Source organism: Colias eurytheme, chromosome 19 (genome assembly GCF_061535395.1).
Source record: "Colias eurytheme isolate Ceu_HAF_F1 chromosome 19, ilColEury1 Martin Lab GWU primary, whole genome shotgun sequence".
NCBI lineage: Eukaryota > Metazoa > Arthropoda > Insecta > Lepidoptera > Pieridae > Colias > Colias eurytheme.
Window position 1 is genome coordinate 4,823,383 of NC_142998.1, and position 23,210 is coordinate 4,846,592.

The 23,210-nt window shown below is 33.9% G+C and overlaps 4 protein-coding genes across 5 annotated transcripts in view; 2 read left to right on the plus strand and 2 right to left on the minus strand.

The window, feature by feature from the left end:
* Nucleotides 1–341: 341 nt before the first annotated feature.
* On the minus strand, nt 342–3,124 carry Cdk7 (Cyclin-dependent kinase 7). The gene is made up of 6 exons (XM_090113039.1): nt 2,864–3,124; nt 2,413–2,716; nt 2,141–2,306; nt 1,595–1,772; nt 1,109–1,281; nt 342–821 (listed from the first exon to the last, which is right to left on the minus strand). The coding sequence occupies exons 1-6, from the start codon at nt 2,915–2,917 to the stop codon at nt 680–682; spliced, it is 1,017 nt and encodes a 338-aa protein (XP_089969165.1). The 5' UTR covers nt 2,918–3,124; the 3' UTR covers nt 342–679.
* A 5,892-nt stretch (nt 3,125–9,016) lies between these two features.
* abo (de-etiolated protein 1 abo) lies at nt 9,017–12,795 on the plus strand. Its single transcript, XM_090113256.1, has 5 exons — nt 9,017–9,472; nt 9,595–9,720; nt 9,834–10,057; nt 10,174–11,076; nt 11,834–12,795. Exons 1-5 carry the CDS (start codon nt 9,152–9,154, stop codon nt 12,024–12,026), a joined length of 1,767 nt encoding a protein of 588 aa, XP_089969382.1. The 5' UTR covers nt 9,017–9,151; the 3' UTR covers nt 12,027–12,795.
* On the plus strand, nt 12,791–13,914 carry LOC149900136 (uncharacterized; the record flags this gene model as incomplete). Its single annotated transcript, XM_090113397.1, has 2 exons — nt 12,791–12,988; nt 13,351–13,914. Coding segments are annotated over 2 exons (762 nt in total), but the record flags the coding sequence as incomplete, so codon positions are not given.
* A 20-nt stretch (nt 13,915–13,934) lies between these two features.
* The window catches only part of Csk (C-terminal Src kinase), a 37,605-nt gene continuing 28,329 nt past the window's right edge, over nt 13,935–23,210 (minus strand). For both annotated transcript variants that reach the window (XM_090113257.1, XM_090113258.1), the window contains exons 7-16: nt 22,569–22,715; nt 22,243–22,333; nt 22,029–22,148; nt 18,895–19,024; nt 18,315–18,480; nt 17,508–17,675; nt 16,884–17,100; nt 16,585–16,671; nt 16,288–16,470; nt 13,935–15,946 (exon numbers count right to left, since the gene is read on the minus strand). In XM_090113257.1, the coding sequence (XP_089969383.1) occupies nt 15,944–15,946; nt 16,288–16,470; nt 16,585–16,671; nt 16,884–17,100; nt 17,508–17,675; nt 18,315–18,480; nt 18,895–19,024; nt 22,029–22,148; nt 22,243–22,333; nt 22,569–22,715 (1,312 nt within the window). In that variant the 3' untranslated portion in view covers nt 13,935–15,943. The remainder of the gene's footprint in view (nt 15,947–16,287; nt 16,471–16,584; nt 16,672–16,883; nt 17,101–17,507; nt 17,676–18,314; nt 18,481–18,894; nt 19,025–22,028; nt 22,149–22,242; nt 22,334–22,568; nt 22,716–23,210) is intronic.

A 23,210-nucleotide genomic window follows, 5' to 3' on the forward strand; every position in this document is an offset into this window, starting at 1 on the left:
AATTATTCGAAAAAATATTTGTCCTGCAAAATCTATGGTTTGATCAAAGAGTCCCCTCTTTCCAATGTGTATCGATACGAGGTCATCATAAATGATTACTAACCAGCAGATTTTTTTGTTTTCACTTAGTTAATATTTATATAATTCAACAGACATATTGTCCTACAAATTGCATAATACCTCTGTTAGCTACCACAATAGAGAGTTTCGTACATGAAATTATTGGTCGTCTCATCAAAATAAAGCTACTCACGGAAAATTAGCTTGATAGTAATCACTTGCAAAAATGTGCGATGGATCCTGAACTATAAAGGTTTAAGAATAAAATACAAACAACACTCTATGAAATATAAAATTTATTTATCTTAATTATTACAATGCCCTAATAGCCAGTCATTTACTGCCATTATAATAACCTTCCGTGAGAGTATGTAATGTCAAATGTTTATACATTTCAAAGTTCTGTTTGTTTATAATTGCTTTTGCTGAATTATTTTGAATTATGGCAGTGAAAGATAAGACACTTGTTTTCTTTTCTATTATTAACTTTTTTAGTTTAGATGGAACAACAAATACTCATAGGCCTAAAATTTATTATGCATATATAAATTTTCATTGCTTCAGCCAAATACAGTATATTACAATTTAAAATAAATCTATGTATCAACAGTAATTAAATTTAAAATTGAAGTCTCTTTGCTAAAGAACCACCATCAATGTTGTCCAGCAACTTTCTCTTCAAAGATGGTTTTTCTACTTCTATTTTGGATATATTTGAAGGCATCGGTAATTTTGATCCCACTGTAGGAGCTGGTTTGTTGCTGAAAAATAAAAATAAGTGTTATTAAATATGTACATCATACAAAAAAAATAAAATAAAATTGTGTTCTTAATTATCTATACTAATATTATAAAGCTGAAGAGTTTGTTTATGTTTGTTTGTTTGAACGCACTAATCTCAGGAACAACTGGTCCGATTTGAAAAAAATTTCAGTGTTAGATAGCCCATTTATCGAGGAAGGCTATCATCAGACTAAGACCAACAGGAGGGGAGCAATGCGGGTGAAACTGCTGAAAACAGCTAGTTACTTATAATCATATAAATTACCTGAAGTATGGCATCTGTAATGCTTGTGTACAGTCGCAACGCCGAGGTGGGTAAAGTGAAAGCAAACTTTCTAACAAATCAATCAAATCATCAGATGCAGCACTGAAGATATGTCTCAAGGATTGTGCAGGAAACTGTTTGAACTTCACATAATCTGTTAAAGTTTTCATACCCTGTAATTATAACAATAAACAATTTAGCTTTCAAATTGACAAAAATAGAAAATTTTATGAGAGAAAAAATAATATAATTCTCTTTTTTTTGTAAAATTTAAATCTTTCCTTAAAATTTTATGAATAGAAATAAAAATGCATCATAAAGCAAAATTGAAATGATAGTAAAATAAATCAAAAAATGTAAACTAAAACAATAAGCAGCTTCATTTAAGCAAGAATAAGCATTCACAGATGTAAGAGACTGACACATCTACACAAAATTAAAATGCATATTTTTTCCTGGAATCAAAAGCTTTAGCAAATGACTTACAGGCCATATCTCTTCTGTGGGTGTGCCAAACACTTGAAATATCCGTGAGAGTTGATCAAGATCTGATTCACCAGGTAGGAAGGGCACTCGGAGAAGTAGCTCAGCCAAAATGCAGCCAACTGCCCACATATCCACTCCTGTGCCATACTGACGTGCCCCAAACAGCAGTTCTGGTGATCTAAATAATATAATAAATAATATAATGTAAATAGAATGTCATAATTTTAACAATTCATAGCTAAATCAATGTTCTCTCACTTTGTAATACAAAATTTGTATAATATTAAATTAAACTATTATTATTTAGGTATTATTGATTACAAATTAATTTTCACCTCTTTTTAGTTGAAATTATTTCAACAGAACATGTGTACTGACAAAAAACTGGCATTCATACTATAAAAAATTTGCATTTATTATGTAAAATTTTAATAATACATTGTTTAATAAATTATCCACTATAGTGTTGTTGCATACAGATGCACTTCAACTAAACAAGTCAGGTAACGGTAGCTATAATAAATAAATTAAGAAATTACGACTTACCGGTACCACCTAGTGACCACTTGATGAGTGTTTATCCTGGTTGGAGATCCAAAAGCCTTTGCTAGACCAAAATCACCAATTTTGAGGATGCCCTCTCTATTTATAAGTAAATTGTTGGGTTTTAAATCTCTGTGTAATATCCAGTTTTGATGCAAATATTCTAAACCTGCAAAAAATGCATAAGATATTGAGATAATTTCCTGTTGTTCTTTCATAGAGTTAAATATTAAGTTGCACTTTATTTTATTGAAGACAATAAATATATTTCTTACCCTTCAGAGTCATTATCATGTATGCTTTCACATTTGCTGGAGTAAGTACAATATTATTATCCTTAACAATTATCTCTAGGTCAGTGTCCATAAAGTCAAATACTAATGAAACATTAGATTTTTGTCCAAATACATCAAGCAGTCCTATGAGGTTAATATGTTCTAATTCTTGAAGCAATTTAATTTCTCTGAGTGCTGTTCTGTTGATGCCATCTTCAGCTTCCATTCTGGACCCTATCTTAATTTTTTTTACCGCGACTATTTTATCCGTTTTAACATCTTTTGCTTTATATACAGTTGCAAACTAAAACAAAAACAATACATTTTTACTTCACCTCTTGATTGTTGACATTTTTGAGGTTACAGAAATGTTAGGAAAAAATAACCATTTGGATAACAAAGAATCAATATTTGTAATGTAAATACTGAAATTATACTAAAGAGGACGTACCTGACCCTCTCCTAAGAAGTCGATCTTCTCGTAACGAACTGGTGGTCTTTCCATATTGATATTTTTTGAAAACACAACATAAAACTATAATTAAGCTACACTTTCAAAGATAGATATTATAAAATAATAAAATATATTTTTATGTTTTATACATTGTGGTTGCTTAAGTTACTGCTGTGTATATATCGTTATAATTTATTTTATTTCGGTTTTACTGTGTGGGTTCTACAATCTGTAACAGCAACAATTTGAAATCTGACGTTTTGAATTTTGAATTTGATGTGAGAACTGGCACTTGACAGTTCAAGCATAGTTTAGGAATTTATCTCCAATGTTTTTATTTCTGTTATGGCAAGAAGATTATCTCCAATGGTAAACAATGATATAATAAGACATAATATTACAGTAGTATAGAGCGAGTGTATTGCACAAATTCCTCAGTGCGCATCGTAGGCAGATGAGCTATAGATAATATATAGATGTGTGTGTGACAAATAGGGATGGGTAGGTATCAATTGCGTGCCGAGCTATCGATAAGTTATGTAAATAAATATGTATCTTTTGTAAATTTTATGTTCAATATGTTATTTAAGGAGAAATGTATGAATAAAGTATAAATATGTCATTTTAAATTTGTTTGCCAAGAGAATAAAGTGTTTATTCCATTTGAATATTTCTTATTTTTTTTAAGTACTTAAAAAAAATATGTTTATGAATATCAGAAAAACGAGTTCGATATTAAAGTTAATAAAATAAAAATTCGGGTTTGGTGCTATTTCTTTAATAATAAATGAAACAATAATAATAATGTTTTAAAAATGTTAAATAAAAATAAGAAATAATTGGTAATTTAAAATGATAATATAATAAATCATATAAATAATTTTTTTATTTAATTTTATCCATTCTACTATAAAATGTTCAAAATCAATTTAGCGGTTCAGAAAATATATCGTAACATTACATACAGCATACTTTACATTTACACTATAATACATTTGCATTCATAATATTAGAATGTCTATCATACAAAACACACCACAAATTTATTTATAATACATTTTTAAAAGAGTTTTAATTTTAAAGTTAAATAAATAATTTGTTAAAATATAGTTCTTCTAGTAAACTTTATATCGAGTACAGCGTTGGTCAAGTCACATCACTACGATCACGTGGCGGCAGTGAGGTGCGCGCAAAGAGTACTATAATAATACGGCAGAGGTGCGCGAGCGAGCCTGCGCGTGTCCGCCTCCCACCTCCCCTTCACCCCCGCGATGCTAGATTTATTTTCATAAAAATAAGTATAACAATCAACTTACTGATGAAATGTGATACTGGATTTCAATTTTGTGTATTTTCGAGTATCGTTTTTGCAAGATATAACTGCACATTTCACTATGTTTATTCCTAGATATGAATAAAAATCCAGAGCAACGCACTTCGTCAGCACTCAACCACGACTACGAGCGTGCGCGGCGGGAACGTCGTGTTGTTCCCACCTGTGCCTACTGTTCCCACTTGGTTGTTCGCACTCTTAGATCATTATGGATGGAGCACGCTGGCAAATGTTCTAACTATACTCTGTCCATTATATTATTTGCTTTTTGACAGCTTCACGCCTATGTATAATTGTATTGTCTATGTTAAAATGTCATACAAATAATTATCGTACTTCATGGACAGGTCCCGCCCACTTAGTGATGCCTACACAGAATTATTCAATGATGGGTCGATAGATTAAAATAATCGATAGAAATACTCTGTAAAATATATCCGATACAGAAAAACTCTTCTATTATGTTATATAATTTAAACGTAAAGACAACCAAATTGTAAGATAGAAACCAATAAATAATAAAATATTAGTTTAGTTTAGTTTTAACATACAATGCATAGATATGTGGTCTTATTATTACATATCTTATTAGAACGTTTACGTTGTAATTATTATTTACGTACCTGATTCGATTTATGATAATATTTTGAATTTATAATTGAAATGGTATCACAATCGATAATCTTTTGAACATCACTTCTGGTATCACCCGTCGAGCTGTCAAAAAGCAATTCTTATAGTGGACAGACTATAAACTTTCTGCCGATTTTGGTGCGGGGAGGGTAACTCACACTTTGAAACACAATCACACATTCACAAAAATAATTTGTGTCTTTACAAACTCAAACTAATACAAAATTGGCAGACTAGCATGTTTTTGCACACATACATCGATTACACGGAAAAATCTCTGTACATATACGTAATAATACAATCGCTCTAAAGGGATGTAACCATGTCGATATTACAAAAATAATAATTTTGTTGAAATTAGAAATAACATTAATATTATATTCATAAAAAATACTACACAGGTCATTTGTAACGTTTTCATCATTATTATATGCATACGAAAAAACAATAAAACGCCATTTTATTTGTATTTGAACATGTATTTATTCAACACATCACATATTATATTCAATAAAATAAATATCGGTACAGAAATTTTTATTGAAGTGAAAACTTCTTTAGCGGCGTTGGGTATAAACTCTTAGGGCGCTTGTGCACTACAAGGAATTTTACTGTCCGGCATTCCGATTTTTTACGGTCCGGTTTGGCATGAAAAATCCGATGAATTGGCTTGTGCACCTGTCCGTCTTTACTCGGATCAGTGCGGTACAGTTCAAGGAAGTTTGACGGTAGAATGCTATCATATTTTTTGCATTTTACAAGAAACGAGTAAAAAATATAGAAGATGAAATATTATATAACTTCGTAAGATATATTATTCTATAAAAAGTAAAGTTCCGTAAGAGATTTAAAATGCGTGTTTCACTTATTTATTTTAATCGGTGACGAGGAGCTAAAGCTATTCCCACTTGAACTTTAACTTACCAACACTTAGGTACTTAGGTAATAATTATAGGTCAATGTATATAAAAATAACAATACCGACTTTTCAAATCACATTGCCAGCTAAAAGGAAGTAAAACAAGAGCTTGCTTTCAATTGGCATATGCTGTAAAAAGAGTAAAATCCAAGCAAGTGGGCATTCGAAAACAATTATATGTACAGCGACTCGTAGACACAAAAAACCATCCGGAATAGGGAAAAGTGAAATGTCGGACAGTAAAATTACGTATAGTGGACAAGCTAGCATTTAGATTAATGGCGTGCCATACCGGACCGTAAAAAATCGGAATGCCGGACAGTAAAATTCCTTGTAGTGCACAAGCGCCCTTAGGGCGTTTGTCCACTACAAGGAATTTTACGGTCCGGCATTCCGATTTTTTACGGTCCGTTAAGGCACGCCATTAATCTATATACTAGCTTGTGCACTATACGTAATTTTACTGTCCGACATTTTACTTTTCCCTATTCCGGATGGTTTTTTGTGTCTACGAGTCGCTGTAGGTATAATTGTTTTCGAATGCCCACTTGCTTGGATTTTACTGTTTTTACTGCATATGCCAATTGAAAGCAAGCTCTTGTTTTACTTTCTTTTAGTTGGCAATGAGATTTGAGAAGTCGGTATTGTTATTTTATATACATTGACCAAGCATTGACCTATAATTATTATCTAAGTAAGTGTTGGTAAGTTAAAGTTCAAGTGGGAATAGCTTTAGCTCCTCGTCACCGATTAAAATAAATAAGTGAAACACGCATTTTAAATCTCTTACAGAACTTTACTTTTTATTATAACGAAGTAATATAATATTTCACCTTCTATATTTTTAATCGTTTCTTGTAAAATGCAAAAACAATCATTTATGATAGCATTATACCGCCAAACTTCCTTGAACTGTACCGCACTGATCCGAGTAAAGACGGACAGGTGCACAAGCATTTCATCGGTTTTTTCATGCCACACCGGACCGTAAAAAATCGGAATGCCGGACGGTAAATTTCCTTGTAGTGCACAAGCGCCCTTAAACTCGCGTCAGGTGACCTGATCGAAAAAGCGTAAGACGGATTTTTTTTTAGCCCTTATATTCCATGCGTACAGCGTAAGACGGATACCATTCCAAAATATCAAACATGCTGAACGTTAATAATCAAGTTTTCACTTCTGCCGGCACTCCCGGAGTGCAACCCGTCTTTTTTTTGAAGTGAAAACTTGTTTAGCGGCGTTGGGTATAAAATCTTAAACTCGCGTCAGGACACGTGACCTGATCGAAAAAGCGTAAGACGGATGGATATCAAACATGCTCAACGTTAATAATCAAGTTTTCACTTCTCCCGGCACTCCCGGAGTGCAACCCGTCTTTTTTTATTTCTGTACCGAGGTGTCGCTACAGATATAATAAAAATTGTAATTCGATTTTTTGTAAATCTGAAATATACGCAATATTAATACATACATATAAACAAATTACATAATAGAAAGCTTACAAGATTAACATTACAAAAAAACGGCTAAGTGCGAGTCGGACTCGCGCACGAAGGGTTCCGTACCATTAAAATGTTCTGCCAGTTAAAAGTAACCGAGCGTAAATTTTAATATATATATACAAGATTTACAAAATAAACATTATACTCCTTTGTATGCAGTTGTGTAAAATTGTAATATAATAAAGATTAATTCTCATCTCATTTCAAATTATACTTAGAAAAATATTTTTTTATCGACGTTCAAGTTAAAAGCAGTCCGTCACTAAGAAAGTCGTAAAACTTTACGACCTTTTAAGCGACGAGTTTTTAAATTCAACTCTATCACCAAGTTCATAAAGATTAAATTTGAATTTCTCACCAAGATAGTCTCGCTACATCGCTTTATAGTCTCGTGGGGAGTGCGGTTCAATATCGCGTTCTAAATTCAACTTTATCTCTTAGTTCATAAAGATTAAATTTGTATATTTTCTTTCCATGATAGTCTCGTGAAGCCGCATCAATGATCGAGTAAACACATGACTCGATTATTTGTCTTGATCATATCGCTAAACGATACATCGACGATTATTAGAAATTGCATTTAAATTGATATTTACGTAAAAAAAATAAAAAAATACTTACAAATGAAAGGTTATTCCATCTTTTTTAATATTTGATGTGTTTGACTTGTTTCTGCAAGACTTGACTGCACAAAACGGCATTTTTAGCGGAGCACTCGCAGACGTCCTTTCGATGTTTTACGAATACGCAGAGTGTTTGTATATAATCGATTACGCAAGTAGTTTTTATGAAAGCATAAGACTTTTCGATTCGAATAATCTTATACCTCGGCAAAAGGGGAAGCGCCTGTGAGTGTTATCCATTACTTAATGATCTAAGTTCGCACTCTATAGATATTATCTATACTCTAAGTAATAAGATATTTTATTACCTACTCAATTCTTTATCTACGGTAAAAATAGACGTTTTCATTTCACACATGACAGTTCACAGTCAAATGTCAATTGTCAGTTTTTGTCAGTGTTGCCATATATACAGATTTATCTGTATCTATACAGATTTTAAGACCACTATACAGATTACAGATTTGGCTTTACTTTTATACAGATTTTAGGTAAAGGACACTAACTATGATAAAATAATTGATAAGCAAAGTAAATTTTATACATTTGTTAAAACCTTTTTTGGATAAGGACACTACTATGATAAAATAATCCATTATCTAAGTATATTATTTTTATACAGTTGTTTAAATCCGGCAACATTCATGGCGTACATCGGGGATTTCCCTCGGAACAAACAAACAATTCTGGGGATTTCACGAAACATGTATTTTGTTAACGAATGAATGTATTTGTTTCTTTTTAATGTTTGCAAATCAATCATTCGTTCATTACGATGATTACGAGTCGACTACGTTTTCTGATTACATGAAAGGATTTTTTCATCTATTAATTTAATTAAAACAAAAACCAGGAACCATTTAGGCACCGAAACGATGGAGGGGCTAATTTTGACAAAATAATTATTGAATAACGAGCCATGTTTTAAGCTCAATGTTCACAAGAAATTGATTAATAAAATGAATAAAAGTATGTATTTTTTTAATCAATAAAGTTTTATGTACAATCCAATGTTTTCTTTAACAAACATACCATTCAGATTTTAAACAACTTACGGTTTGATTTCATACAGATTTTATACAGATTTTTAGACTACTATATCCAGATTTATCGATTTGGCATGTGGCAACACTGGTTTTTGTAGCAATTTACAATCAACAAATTGTAAATATTGTGTATATTTGAAATAAATTATAAACTTTTCAAATAATGATCATATCAAATCAATAGAAATCTCAACGTTAATTGCTTAACTATTAATGCTCAGATGTCAATATGAATACTACAAGTACATCACAAAATGTTTATTACGAAGACGTTCCTTCAGGAAAACTAAACGAAAGCGAATTTTTTTGTACAGAAAAAATAGTGCCAAGGAAAATAAAACCCCAAAATATAGTAATAAGACTTATGAACAGGGAAATATATGGCTCTCGGAAACCGGGATCACACTTTCATGTTGTGCGGGAATTTTATCAAAATGTTTTTCCAAATTTAACAATTGTTAATGTTGAGAAACCACCATGTTTCTTAAGAAAGTTTAGTCCTGATGGGAAGCACTTTATAGCTTTTTCAGCTGATCAAACATCACTTGAGGTAAAGAAATATGCATTTGTCTACTGATTATACTTATTATTACATATTATATTCATTGATTTTATACTCATAACGGCACGATAATAAAAAAACTTTATGAGACATTTGTTTGTATCCTGCAGATATATGAATATAGAGGTGCTGCTGCAGCAGGAGATTTAGTAGCTGGCTACCCTTCAGATTTATTAAATGCAGATGCAGATGCTCACCACAGAATTAGGACACATATATTCTACAGGTTTTTTAAGGTATTATATACAGTATTGGAAGTAAAAAATAGGATGTTAATATTGTTGTTGTAATAATATTACTAATAGACTTTCTATAGAATTACTCATACTAAAAAATAATATTTTTTTAGCCAAAATTTACTGTGAATGTGTGCCAACAAAGGATCACTGGTAGGCAATTGCGGAATGCAGGCCAGTTGCCTTTTATGGAACAACAATTAAACAGAGAGTGTAGTCTGTTCACTGAAGACGGAAGGTATGTTATTGTGGGGTCAGCTGCACACATTCCTGAAGATTTACGCCCACATTTCTATCACATACATAGCAACAATGAAGCTGTCACCCCAACTATAAGGTAATTTTTATGTGGCTGTTTAAACAATATAATTTTTATATACCTCATTCAAATATGTTTATAATAAAGCTGATGAGATCTTCATTGAATTAATATATCTTTCATTAACATTTCAGGTCAGCATTAGAAGATTATTCATTACATTTAGTTGACTTACATCATGGCAAATTGTGTGACACAAAACACTTCAGGACTGATAAAATTTATCTTTCACACAATCAAGGAATTTATTTATATAAAGAAGTTTTAGCTGTTCTGTCTGTGCAGCACCAGACAATTCATTTATTTCAAATTGTTGAAGGGATGTTAATAGAAATAAGAAAAATCGGAAGATTCTGCTATGATGATGACCCCTTTCTAGTTGGTTCGGTATTTGCGCCACTTATGAATGAGAGACCCTTTCATGAAGAGACAATAAATAGTTTAAAACATAGACTACTAGTGTTCTTATTTAAAAGAGCAAAAACAATTAGTGACGAAACTAATGATCCATTGGAACTTAGAAAATTTTATAAATATTTTGATATGTTTAAAAGTTTAAGAATGTGGAAGATGCAATTATTGGATGAGGATCATCTGTTTATAAAATATGCAAGTGAGGAGGTTGTAACACTGCGAGTTGCTGAACCAAACAGTCAGTCCTCATTTTTTGTCATATACAACATAAGTGAGAGTAAAATATTGGAAGTATTTGAAAATACTTCAGAAGGGCTGTTGCAATTATTTGAAAATTACTGTGATTGCTTTAGAAATGCTAGACTATGTGCAGATTCCCAGTTTACTTGTTCTCCATCAAATAATTTGTACGCAAGGTTAACACAGCAAAGGTTCAAACAAACTATAGTTAGAGCTATATATGGAGGCCGTACAGAGGCAACTAAAAGGATTTTGGCACAGTTACCCATAAGTGCACAGTCTTACAGTGGCTCTCCATACCTTGATCTTGGTTTATTTAGTTATGATGATAAATGGGTATCTGTTATGGAAAGGCCTAAAGCATATGGAGAATATCCGATAAGGTACAAAATATTTTTCAATAATGTGTAAATATTTGAATTGCCTATAGTCCGGGATCCATCGCCCATTTTTGCAAGTGATTACTATCAAGCTAATTTTTCGTGAGTAGCTTTATTTTGATGAGATGCCCAATAATTTCATGTACGAAACTCTCGATTGTGGTAGCTACCAGAGGAAACAAGGATAAAATATTTTGATTTGATGGTTCTCAAATATTAATTACTAACTGAATGTTTTTTTTTGTTCAATATCAAGATAATTATCTAAATTATTCGAAAAAATATTTGTCCTACAAAATCTATGGTTTGATCAAAGAGTCCCCCTTTCCAATGTGTATCGATAACGAAGTCATCATAAATGATTACTAACCAGCTGATTTTTTTTTTATTTTCATTTATTTAATACTTATATAATTCAACAGACATAATGTCCTACAAATTGCGTAATAAATATTTGAGAACCGTCATATCAAAATTTTTTATCCTTGTTACCTCTGTAAGCTACCACAATCGAGAGTTTCGTACATGAAATTATTGGGCATCTCATCAAAATAAAGCTACTCACGAATAATTAGCTTGATAGTAATCACTTGCAAAAATGGGCGATGGATCCCGGACTACTAGGTGTAAAATAATTTGTTTTGTAGTGTGGGTAGAAATATTAAATCTGATCAAATTTCTAGTCTCTCCATTTCTATCTGCCTTAAAAGCGAAATGGGAAATACCATAATACAATATTAACTAATTGAATTCTTTTTAGGTTTTACGCGCGAGATTCTGGACTCTTAAAATTTAAAATATATGCAGGAGTATTAGGACAATCAGTGCCAGCAAGTGCAAGAAGACTCGTCGCATTTACCTTCCATCCAACTGATCCCTTCGCCATAAGTGTGCAAAGAACAAATTCTGAATACATAGTGAATTTTCACATTAGAAATGCTGTTTTTAGTTGACATCCTTTCATTTATGTTCTGTTTGATGTCACTCATACAACATTATAGGTGAATATACATATTTTGGTTACATGCAGCTGTTGTTATAAAATTTGTAAATAATTTGTGACCGGAAAATGGTATATGATAAATATGTATGTGTATTGCTTCTATAAGTGTATACTTTTGTTAAAAGCGAATTGCAAATATAAAAGAACAAATGTTTTGAGTTACTTTGCCAAAGTAACTTTAACAGTGACTAAATGTATTGTTATATTGCAACTGAATTACAAATATTGGTTGTTTCGTTAATTTTAAAGAAAGCAATTTGATTACAAATTATTTTCTAAGTATTAACTATTAAGTACCTACACTTCAAAAACTCGCTAAAATGTGTAAAATAGATGGAACTAAAACCTTCTTTTACTATGTACTAATTACATGACATCCTAGTGGAATGTCTAATAATGACAATAAAAGTCAAGTTTAGAAAATGGCCCAATCTACACAAAAAAATTTAAAATATACAGTTTAAAAACATACATAATGTAAACACAACAGTTCCCATTATAATTTACATAGTAATGTCAATGATAATTCGGTCACACAATGCAGTACAATCAGCCATTCAACAATTATTTTTTTAACGAACAATGTCATTCATATCCCTTGCGTAAGTATGATTTTATAGTTATATCGCGCAAATGCCTACTTCTATGTTTAAAATTTCTGTATATATGAACTCTGTTCCTGAATAATTTTAATAAATTATATGTTGACATCGAACAAATGTGTTTGTAGCGTTTCAGTTACCCAATGTAGTAGGAGAAGGTGATGTGATTTCCCAACAGTCTCCAAATGGTAGTGTTCAATTATATTTCATACCTGTGTTCCGTAGAGATCGAGGTTTATCCTTCCCACAATATCCAACTTTCCCATCAAACAATCCCATATCATGGCCTGTTGCTCCTGAGGCTTGGCTAGTAAGAAGAATATCTAGTCCGTAAGCATCCTTAAATTTATACTTATTACATTTTTATTATACTAAATCATTTATATTTTGTTGCTTAAACTTTTCTCACATTTAAGTGTATTACCGAGCTTTATTCAAGGACAATTTACAAATACAAATGATCCATTCTTGAAATCTTATTATGCTACAAAAGGAATTCTCGATATTTCACCCCAAAACGGCTACTATCAAAAGGTAATTTATTTTGTTTATCAAATTCTGCCCTTTATTTTGATGTAATTTTCTAATTTAATCACGTTTTAAACTCGCAATTATTTTTTATTTCACCATAATATATGTATTGAAACTAGATTTTTTTTTATATTGTTTCAGTTTCATAATGATAATGTGACTTCGACAACAGATATACATTATTTTTATCCAAAGCTAAGAAAAAGCAATTTCAAATATTCTACAGGCGTACAAGTGGACATTCCGCCAAGAGTCCATAAATATACCCAATATGAAACTCAACGATTTCCTGGTCAATCACCGAGCTTAAAAGTGTTACGGCTGAATAAAAATAAATTTGTGCGTCATTACACAGCAGACACTACTGAAAGTGCCATGTCAATAGATGAAAAACATGATAAACAACCCTTACATAAACATAAGAGAGGTAAATCTTTGAAAAATCATACAAAATCAACGGACACTCATCCAGCTAAACAAACCTGTAAATGCAATAAGACCGATAAGAAAATAACGACTTATTCAGATCAAGCGTGCGGTTGTATCGATACAGATGGTCGAGAAACACAGACCATCGTGGAGATGGCTAGTCAGAGTTCCTCTAAATGCGAATTATCAGATGTGAATACGGCCACTTCGTATGAAAGTTGCTGTCAAGTATGCAAACATTGCATAAATGACTCCACTACCGACTTCTGTGCATAAATAAATAAAAAATCAGTCAGTTTTTCTTATAATACATTTTATTTCTTAGTACGACATGTATTTACATTGAATAGTACAGTAATAAACAAAAACAAAACGAGATTTTTATATTCACCTCCGAACATTTAAATGGATACAATAAGCTGCTATGTCTCAGTCGTTAAGGCGATATCGAAACCTTTCGACTAATGAGTTCATGGGCCATGGAATAAATTGACCAGCGACAGAACGGAAGACGTTTCGGTAATTATTGTTATCATTTTACTTTGGTAAAAATGACTCGTGAATGGAGTCAGACGGGTCTATTAGCGAGTTGACGAAATTACTTATATATTTTACAGGTTTAAAAATATTTGTGCTATATTTTAACAGGCAGTTATATAAGGCTTAGCATAAGATAATATAGAGGAGGTATGGCTCGGAGTACCTATAGTAAAATTTAATAATAACATCCATAATAGAGCATGAGAAAATAATGTCAACACAGTATTTTTGAATAGAATCAGCTAACGAGGTAGATATAACAAAATTTTGCAACCCGCTAATAGGCCAAAATTAGCTCGGATAATTACTGCTATCCAATTCACAGAAAAATCATAAATAATTCGTAAAAAACAATATAACACTTATCAACTAATATTGCATAAGAATAAAATGAACGGTCATTCCCAATTGAAAAGCCTTTAACCAAAGTTCTGAATAAATTACAATATAGTATCCTATATGCTCGTTATTATATTAACAAGATGTAAATACATGCAGCAGCTGGTAAAATATGAACATAATATAGGAAAATTACTCTTAACTTTTTAATTTTTTGTACAATATCAAGCATATAAGACATACATTAAAATTTTAGATTTTATAATTTAGCTTACAACATCTTAATACAGATATCTCGAATTGAGATTCATTTTTATAATATATTTGTCATGGTGGACAATTTAATACTTCAATAAATTCACGAATAACTCGTGTGTCGTACCGCACGAGGATCAAATCTTATGTTAATACACAACCTTATGTTGACGAATGCAACATTACCCCAAGTCTAAGCACACAATATACTTCTGCGACACATAGTGCAATTACGAATCTATCACAATGGACAAAGATTTTCTAAAATGCACAGAAAATTTACAAAATCAGACTTAAGTCCCTAATTAAGGAATGGAACACTATTCTGTAACACACAATAAAAGAAATGATATAGAAAATATTGTAGAAGTTAATTTCAAATATTTCATAAATTCTTTAGAAATGCTGACAAGATATTATAAATTACAATATTTATAAATTAAATAACTATGTGCATAATAGACGTTTAAAGATAGAAGTGATCAGTCACCATTATATTATACGACTTTAAATTAAATTGGGAAAATTATATGATACAAACAACACTACAAACATTATTTTGACTAGACAGTACCATAGTACAGGCGTATGGTAGTCATATAGTGTGATTTATACAAGAATATCCAAGAATAATTTTAGGCCTTCGAAAATAGTGGGCTTTTAGTGCATATTAGTAATATTTCTCTTATTTAATAATTAATTAGTGAATATATTTTATAGAAAGTATTATTTAACTTTAAAAAAATCTTATAATATCAGATTGCTTTATATCAAAATAATTTGCACTTCTAGGTTTGTGGTATCTAAAATTAAGAAGTGAATGTAACAATTTATTATTATAACACGAGATCTCAACTCATTCCGGCAACTTTGTTGGTTTTGTGTCATTCAATAACAAGGTCTTCACTAAAAGCCCCGTATTAGCAAAATTACACTCCACTTGATAAAGTTCTCTCTATGACACACACCATTTAATCAGCTATCCTAGGTAAGAGTTACTTTTAAGCAAGGGAGTGTCTTTAAACATTATCAAAATAATTTAGTACTTATATAGAATATTAATATTTAATTATATAAAATACAGTTACCATCTTCACAGCGCCCTCACTTTTAATAATTGTACATTAATTTATGTAGAATGGAAATCCTCACAATCTGCTGCGTAATTTTTTCACTGCAAATAAAATATCAATAGGTTAGATTCATAGATATTATTATTTATGATCGGCTTCGCTAGTCGATGTTAAATACCGAAGAGAACAGTAGTGAAATCAACAGAAGGAATAGCAAGTGAAGTGAACATCCAAGTTAATCAATTATATAGAAGAGATCGTTTTATATGCAAACAGATCTGTTAGTGTGCATTTGTATGTGCGTCGCGTAGTAAGTGCTTTTGTATGCATGTCGCCCGTGCGTGTATGCGTGTGTCGCGTAGCTGGTATGCGTGTGTGTGTGTGTGTGTGTGTGAATCGCGTAGCTGGTGAGTGTATATGTAGGTGGTGGTGTGGTGCGTACCTGGTGCGCGTGCGCCTGGTCGCGTATGGCGGCGAGGCGCAGGCGCGTCTGCGCGAAGGTGGGCCGGTGCGCCGGGTCGGCGTGCCACGCGGCGCGCATCACCTCGTACGGGCCGGCCGGGCAGCCCTCGGGCGCCTCCATGCGGTACCCGCGCTCCACGTGCCGCACCACCTCCGCGAGCGGCTACAGTACACACGACAAATATTATATAGAGAACACATTATACCTGTAAAAGAAATCTGAAAGGCAGGTATTAAATAATAAGCTATATGAAAAACTTAAGTATGAAATACTCACAATTCGAGGATATGGCACTCTTCCAAATGAATATATCTCCCACAAAAGAATCCCAAAGCTCCACATGTCGGACTTATTGGAGAATTTCTAAAACAAAAAAAAAACATATAAGATTAATATTTACAAATTTTATTAGTTAACCGAGAAAAGAAAAAACAAATTCAAACTCCAGAAATGTAATAAAACAAAAATCACAATATAAAACTCGATATCCTTAAATATTAATTACACTAAAAACATTCATTCAAAGTGGCATAACATCTATCAAAATCTGTTTCCAAATAACAGTCGGCGCTCACGTTGTACTTGAGCGCCTCGGGCGCGGTCCACTTGATGGGCAGCTTGGCCTGCACGCGCAGCGCGTCGGCGGGGTCGTCGGGCGCGGCGTCGCTGCGCGCGAGCCCGAAGTCCGCCACCTTGGCCGTGCCCTCCTGCGAGATGAGCACGTTGCGCGCCGCCAGGTCGCGGTGCACCACGCGCTGCCGCTCCAGGTACTCCATGCCGCAGCACGCGTCGCTAGAACAGACGTTGTACGTTATACAAATATAAATTACACACTCTAACAACTATATGTACTTAACACTTTTTAAATGTGTAAAATATAAAAACTAATTAAAAAAACATATATGTACGTATAGTTGCCGGTATGTCACTTGACCACATTTTAGCGTAGCGAGGGCGGCTTGTGCATGTAAAAATGTACAAGTGCAAACTTCCTCCACTACGCCACTACCTTCTCAAGATACGTGCCGGCAATGATAACCTATCACCCTAATAAGTTCGTCATCGTTCGTCAAAGACAAACAAAATGTGTTACAATTTACGCAGAGAAATTATTGGATGGCCCTGTCTATTTATTTATTGAATGCAACGATAATATTTTTTTTACATCAATGCAACCCAAAACTAGAAGCAAAACTCACTATGCAAAGTTGATCTGATCCATCTGCGTGACGTAGTGGCGGCCGCGGCTGCGCAGGTAGTCGAGCAGCGAGCCCTGCGCGCAGTGCTCCGTCACTATGCACGTGCTGCCGTTCGAGCTGAACACCACGCAGCCCAGCAGCCGCACCAGGTTCTCGTGCTTTAGCGAACTGCACATACCAATACATTATTAATAAAATAATAAATAATCATTGTTCTCGTGCTTTAGTGAACTGCGAGTACCAATACATTATTTAACTTGTTATTTATTCAATACATATTCTTACACCGTGCTTTTTAAGCTATTGCATAGCTTCTATCGCGGGCCTTGAGCGCGGGGACCGAATCCAGAAATTCTGTAACGAAAAAACCTCACGCTACCCACTCCGATGGGCGCGGAGGTGTGTCTTGATGGCACGCTATGCAATAGCTTTACCGCGGCAGTCCCCAAGTGCCACACGTCTTTTTTTTATTTCGGTGTTGTGATCCATAACATAATTAAATCCCATGTAATTCATCTTATAATGATTTTGACTACCGATCGCAATCCCAAAGGAAGTGCACAATCATTAACATTTATTTTATAGTACAAATTAATCTTACTACCTTTCTTCTAAACAGATTTTAATAAGTTATACTTTGATGTATTTATCTCAGCTTGGATTAGGATAATTAAAACATTTAATCTTTAAAAAAAGTTCAACCACAGCGGAAATGGGGCGAGCGGCCAGTTGTAATTTTAGCAATAAAATAATAACTTATAAAAATATTTCAGGATTTACAAGCATTTCATAACAAGTAACACTTACGCCATCACACTAGCCTCCGCTCTAAACTTGCTGGCCGCTTCCTTGTCCTTCAATATCTTGACAGCGACCTTCTGGGTGCCGTTGAGGATGCCCAGCATCACGTCACCGAACTCACCCTTGCCAATGTTCTCGCGGATTTCAAGATCGCGTTCTGCTATTACCCAACCTACGAATAAAATAAAAATACATTTAAACAGACACCATATCTCAAAAACCGAAATAACTTTATTTGTACATTAGTATAAGATAGTAAGTACACTACGGAAAAAAAAACCTTATTCCAGTTTTTCTTTCAAACGAACATCATGTTCATCGAACATCAATTAATTGTACGAAAGTAATATAAATTGGACGGAAAAAATTGGTTGTTTGTAAAGTAGGTTTACGATCGAGATGTTTACGTGATAACATCTTATTGGTGGCAGCGCTCGAGATGAGACGGGAGATCGGTCCGTCTCTCTCTCGTTATACCTGCGATCGCGCTCGTGAGGTTTTGGTGTGACACAAGTTTCTGAACATGTCACCCGACTAAAACGATTTTAAAAACGTTATCACGTTAAAACTTATAAAACCAACTCACGAGCATCAACAAACTTCTGCACGCCGTCCGTCTGGTCCGCGGGCGGCACCTGCGTGTTGTACGCGTGCTGGAAGTGGCCCGAGCTCAGCGCGCTCGACACGCTCGGCGTCGGCGGGTAGGGTGGCGGTTGCTGCAATAGAATAAATAAATATTATAGGACATTATTACACAAATCGACCTAGTCCCACAGTAAGCTTTTTTTTGGACTTTGACGCTAACTCTAAATCCCGTACATTAAATTACCTTAACTCCTTACCTTCTCCTGATATTCCTCCGTTTGTTTTGCGTCAGTTTACCGATTGTGGTGTTGAGAAGAGTATAATGTCAATCACCTCTAAGGCGGTTGGAAGTGACTGTATTGGTCGGAACATGATCATTCCCATCCTTCCTATCATTATCCCGATTATCACTCATATTTTAAATTTTTCCATCTCCTCTGGCCAATTTCCTGATAATTGGAAAAATGCTCACATTTTTCCTCTTCCTAAGAATCCTAAACCATCTGCCCTTTCAGACTTCCGTCCTATTGCTATTCTACCCTTCCTGTCTAAAGTTTTAGAACGTTTAGTACAAGAGCAACTAAGTCGCTTCCTCAATACTCACGATCTCCTCAATCCTTTTCAATCTGGCTTCCGACCAGGTCACAGCACAACTACTGCTCTTATCAAAATCACAGACGACATTCGCCGGGGGTTTGACAACAAGCAGCTAACATTACTTTCTCTACTTGACTTTAGCAACGCATTTAACACCGTCGATCATGATGTTTTGTTAGCAATGCTACGCTCTCTCAACATATCTCCAACGGTTATTGACTGGTTTCATAGTTACTTGTTTGGACGTCGGCAGCGTGTCATGGTTGAAGACTTGTCTTCTTCTTGGTGTAACGTAAATGCTGGCGTTCCGCAAGGTGGCGTGTTGTCTCCTCTCTTATTTTCAATTTTTATTAACTCTATTTCCAGTAATATTAATTCTCCCTATCATATGTATGCAGACGATTTCCAATTATATTCGCACGCCTCTTTATCTGAACTACCGAACAAGATTTTTCGCTTAAATACTGAGCTAGCTGCCATCGTTAAATGGAGTAAAGACCATGGTTTAAAAATCAATCCTGAAAAAACCAAGGTTATTGTTTTGGGAAGTAGGCAGCTCACAAGTCGAATTAACTGGGAAGATCTACCTAGTGTTACGGTAGACGGCACGATGATTCCCTTCAGTAAAAAGGTGAAAAGTCTTGGTTTGCACTTGGACGAAAACCTATCCTGGTGTGATCAAATTAAGGAAGTGCAGAAAAAAGTATATGCCTCTGCTTCTTCTCTTCGTCGGTTGCGCAACTTCCTTCCGATTTCTACCAAAATTGCGTTGTCACAATCCCTTTTACTCCCTTTCCTGGATTATGCCGACTCCTGTTATCCCGATCTTCACGAATATCAACTGGACGCTCTCGAAAGGCTGCAAAACTTTTGCATCAGATTCATCTTCGGCTTACGCAAGTTCGATCATGTTTCTGATTTTCGCAAAAGACTTCACTGGCTCCCTATTCGTCTTCGCCGGAATACTCACATCCTTCAACTCCTGTACTCTATCCTGTTTGACCCGAAAACTCCTATCTACCTTAAGAATCAGTTCCAATATTTACATTCCAATAGTTCCCTTTCCCTCCGTTCTTCTGATCTCCTTCTCCTATCCACCCCTATTCACCATTCCAATTTTTTTAACTCATCCTATACCGTCCTAGCAATTCGACTGTGGAACTCTCTCCCTGAGACTATCAGACGCGCCAAATCACCGCATATGTTCAAAGCACTTGTCAAAGAGCACTTTTTTTCCACTATTTAGTTACCTTTTTTATCTTATGTATATGTATGTATTTATATGATTTTGTATTTGTATTGTATATACAATGTTTAATATTATGTATAGTATGTTATATTTTATGTATTGGCATATTTATGTATCTTATATATATATAATTGTATTTATTATTATTTTTATTATTATTTTTTAAGTATTGATGTAGTATGTATGTAATATTGATATTATTGAGTTTTGTATACATTGTTATTTGTATAATATTTTCGATAGTTTTTGATTTTGTAACCTTGATTTTATTTATTCTTTTTTTTTTTTCTTTTTGATTGCGCCTTCGCGTTTAACCAGCATCGTACATTTCCTTTATTTTTACGGTTGCCTGGAAGAGATTGCTTTAAGCAATAAGGCCGCCAATTGTGCACTTACCATATTCATGTTCTCTATGTTAAATTATATATGTTTTTTATTACTGGTATTGTACAATAAAGTGTAAAAATAAATAAATAAATAAAATAAATAAGCTCAATTAAGGCCTGTGTTGTGGGTACTAGGCGACGATAAATATAATATTTAATAAATACATATATAGATAACACCCAGACCCAAGAAAAAAATGTTGTGTGGTTTTATGAAACCACGGTAAAAGTGAAACTGTTCGAACGGTTCCGAACACTGCTTTGTGTAGCGCATGTCGCGTGTCGGGCGGCTGCCGAGTAGATACCTACTCGGCAGCCGCGATACGTACGCGACATGAGCTACACAGACCAAAAAGTTTGAGACGATGTAATAAAAGTTTCACTTTAACAAATAATTGAGTTCATCACACAAATTTTTCCTGACCGGGGATCGAACCCGGGACCGTCGGCTCAGTAGGCAGTTACTTTACCACTGCGCCAACCGCGTCGTCAATGAATGAAGAATGATAATGTCTTATTAGTTTTGGAAAAAGAATTTACGCGATGACACGATTTTATGAGAAAAGAACTTAGATGATAACAAGAAAGAAGAAAAATAACTTAGCTAGACGATGAAGACTATTACAATTTTAAATATCATGAAAGTTCATTCAAATGATCTCTGCATTGATGAATAGTTTTCTCTTTAAAGATAAAATCACCTTCACAGAGATGTGAGTATCGTAAGCAAACGTATGTACAAGAAACTTACGATACGCTGTTACAACACTTCGCGTGCGGGCGTTTAATAATTTACGTCTACGCTTACGCCTCGTTTGCAAAGGGCGTTAAAGATTTGTGGTTACATTTCCACGCAAATAATATATTATAACAGAATTCATAATAAAATAAGATGATACTCACAGCGGGTAACGGTGAATACGGCGGTTGGAGGACATTGTTATTATTGGCACCATTGGGAGACGCTTTTGGTAGACACCGTACTAGCTTTGTACACAGCCCGTCTGCGTCTTTTAGGTAATGCTGAAAATATATGAAAATGTTTTAGTGCATCCTTGTATTAATATTAGTTACTAAACTGAAATTTTGGTAATAGGTACTAATAATAGTAACTCACATGGATGAGGTCGGTCATATTGTCGAAGAATTCTTCATCATCGATTGTTAACCGTTGGTTCTGGCTATCCGGCGCTGTCGCCCATTTTACTCTGTATTGAAATTTATTCCAATCATTTTAAAAACTTGAAACTTGTAAATATAATAATGTTAAATGCAAATTATGGTTTAGAAATATTTTTCTTTTTTGACCTTTAATCAGTCGCAGAGGATGCGATGAGTCACTTCAGAGCATATACATATTGAAAAAGTTACCATAATTGAATTATTAACTCTAGACAAGAAAAAAAATCTTCGAAGAGGGGAGTAATTAATATCATTCCATACCGATAATGTTCGACGCGTCCGCGGAATCGCACGCAGAGCGTGTGGTCGCCGGGGAAGTTGGTGCTCTCGCGCACGAGGAACACGCCGTCCGGCGAGCCCGACAGCAGCGCCTCCGCGCGCTCGCGGGATATCGCGCCGTGGTGCCAGCTGTAACGTGACACACATCCTAATACTAATCCTTCCTAATACTATTATAAAGGCGAAATTTTGTATGTATGGATGTTTGTTACTCTTTCACGCAAATACTACTGAACCGATTACAATGAAATTAAGCACACATATAGAGGGTAACTTGGATTAACACATAGGTTTTATCCCGTAAATTTAAAAACTTTAAATTTATATTGAAAGTACTGTAAATAATAAGTAAAATGGCAATAATAATTTTTTTTTAAATAAAACGAATGTTACATGAAACGCTTTGAATAAATCGCGTTTAAAATCCGTTAAAATCTTTAATTTTTAAATTAATATTTTAATGTTTAATTAAAAAAAAAAAATGAGCCTTTCTAGGCTTCAATCTAGTCGGCGTGCTGGCAAAACCGCCGCTGACATGACAATTAGAACAGATTTGAGGAAGTTTAAACGTAGTGTCGGTTCTCTCCTAGCTTTTAAGAAAGAGTCATTTCCTACCTATTTCGA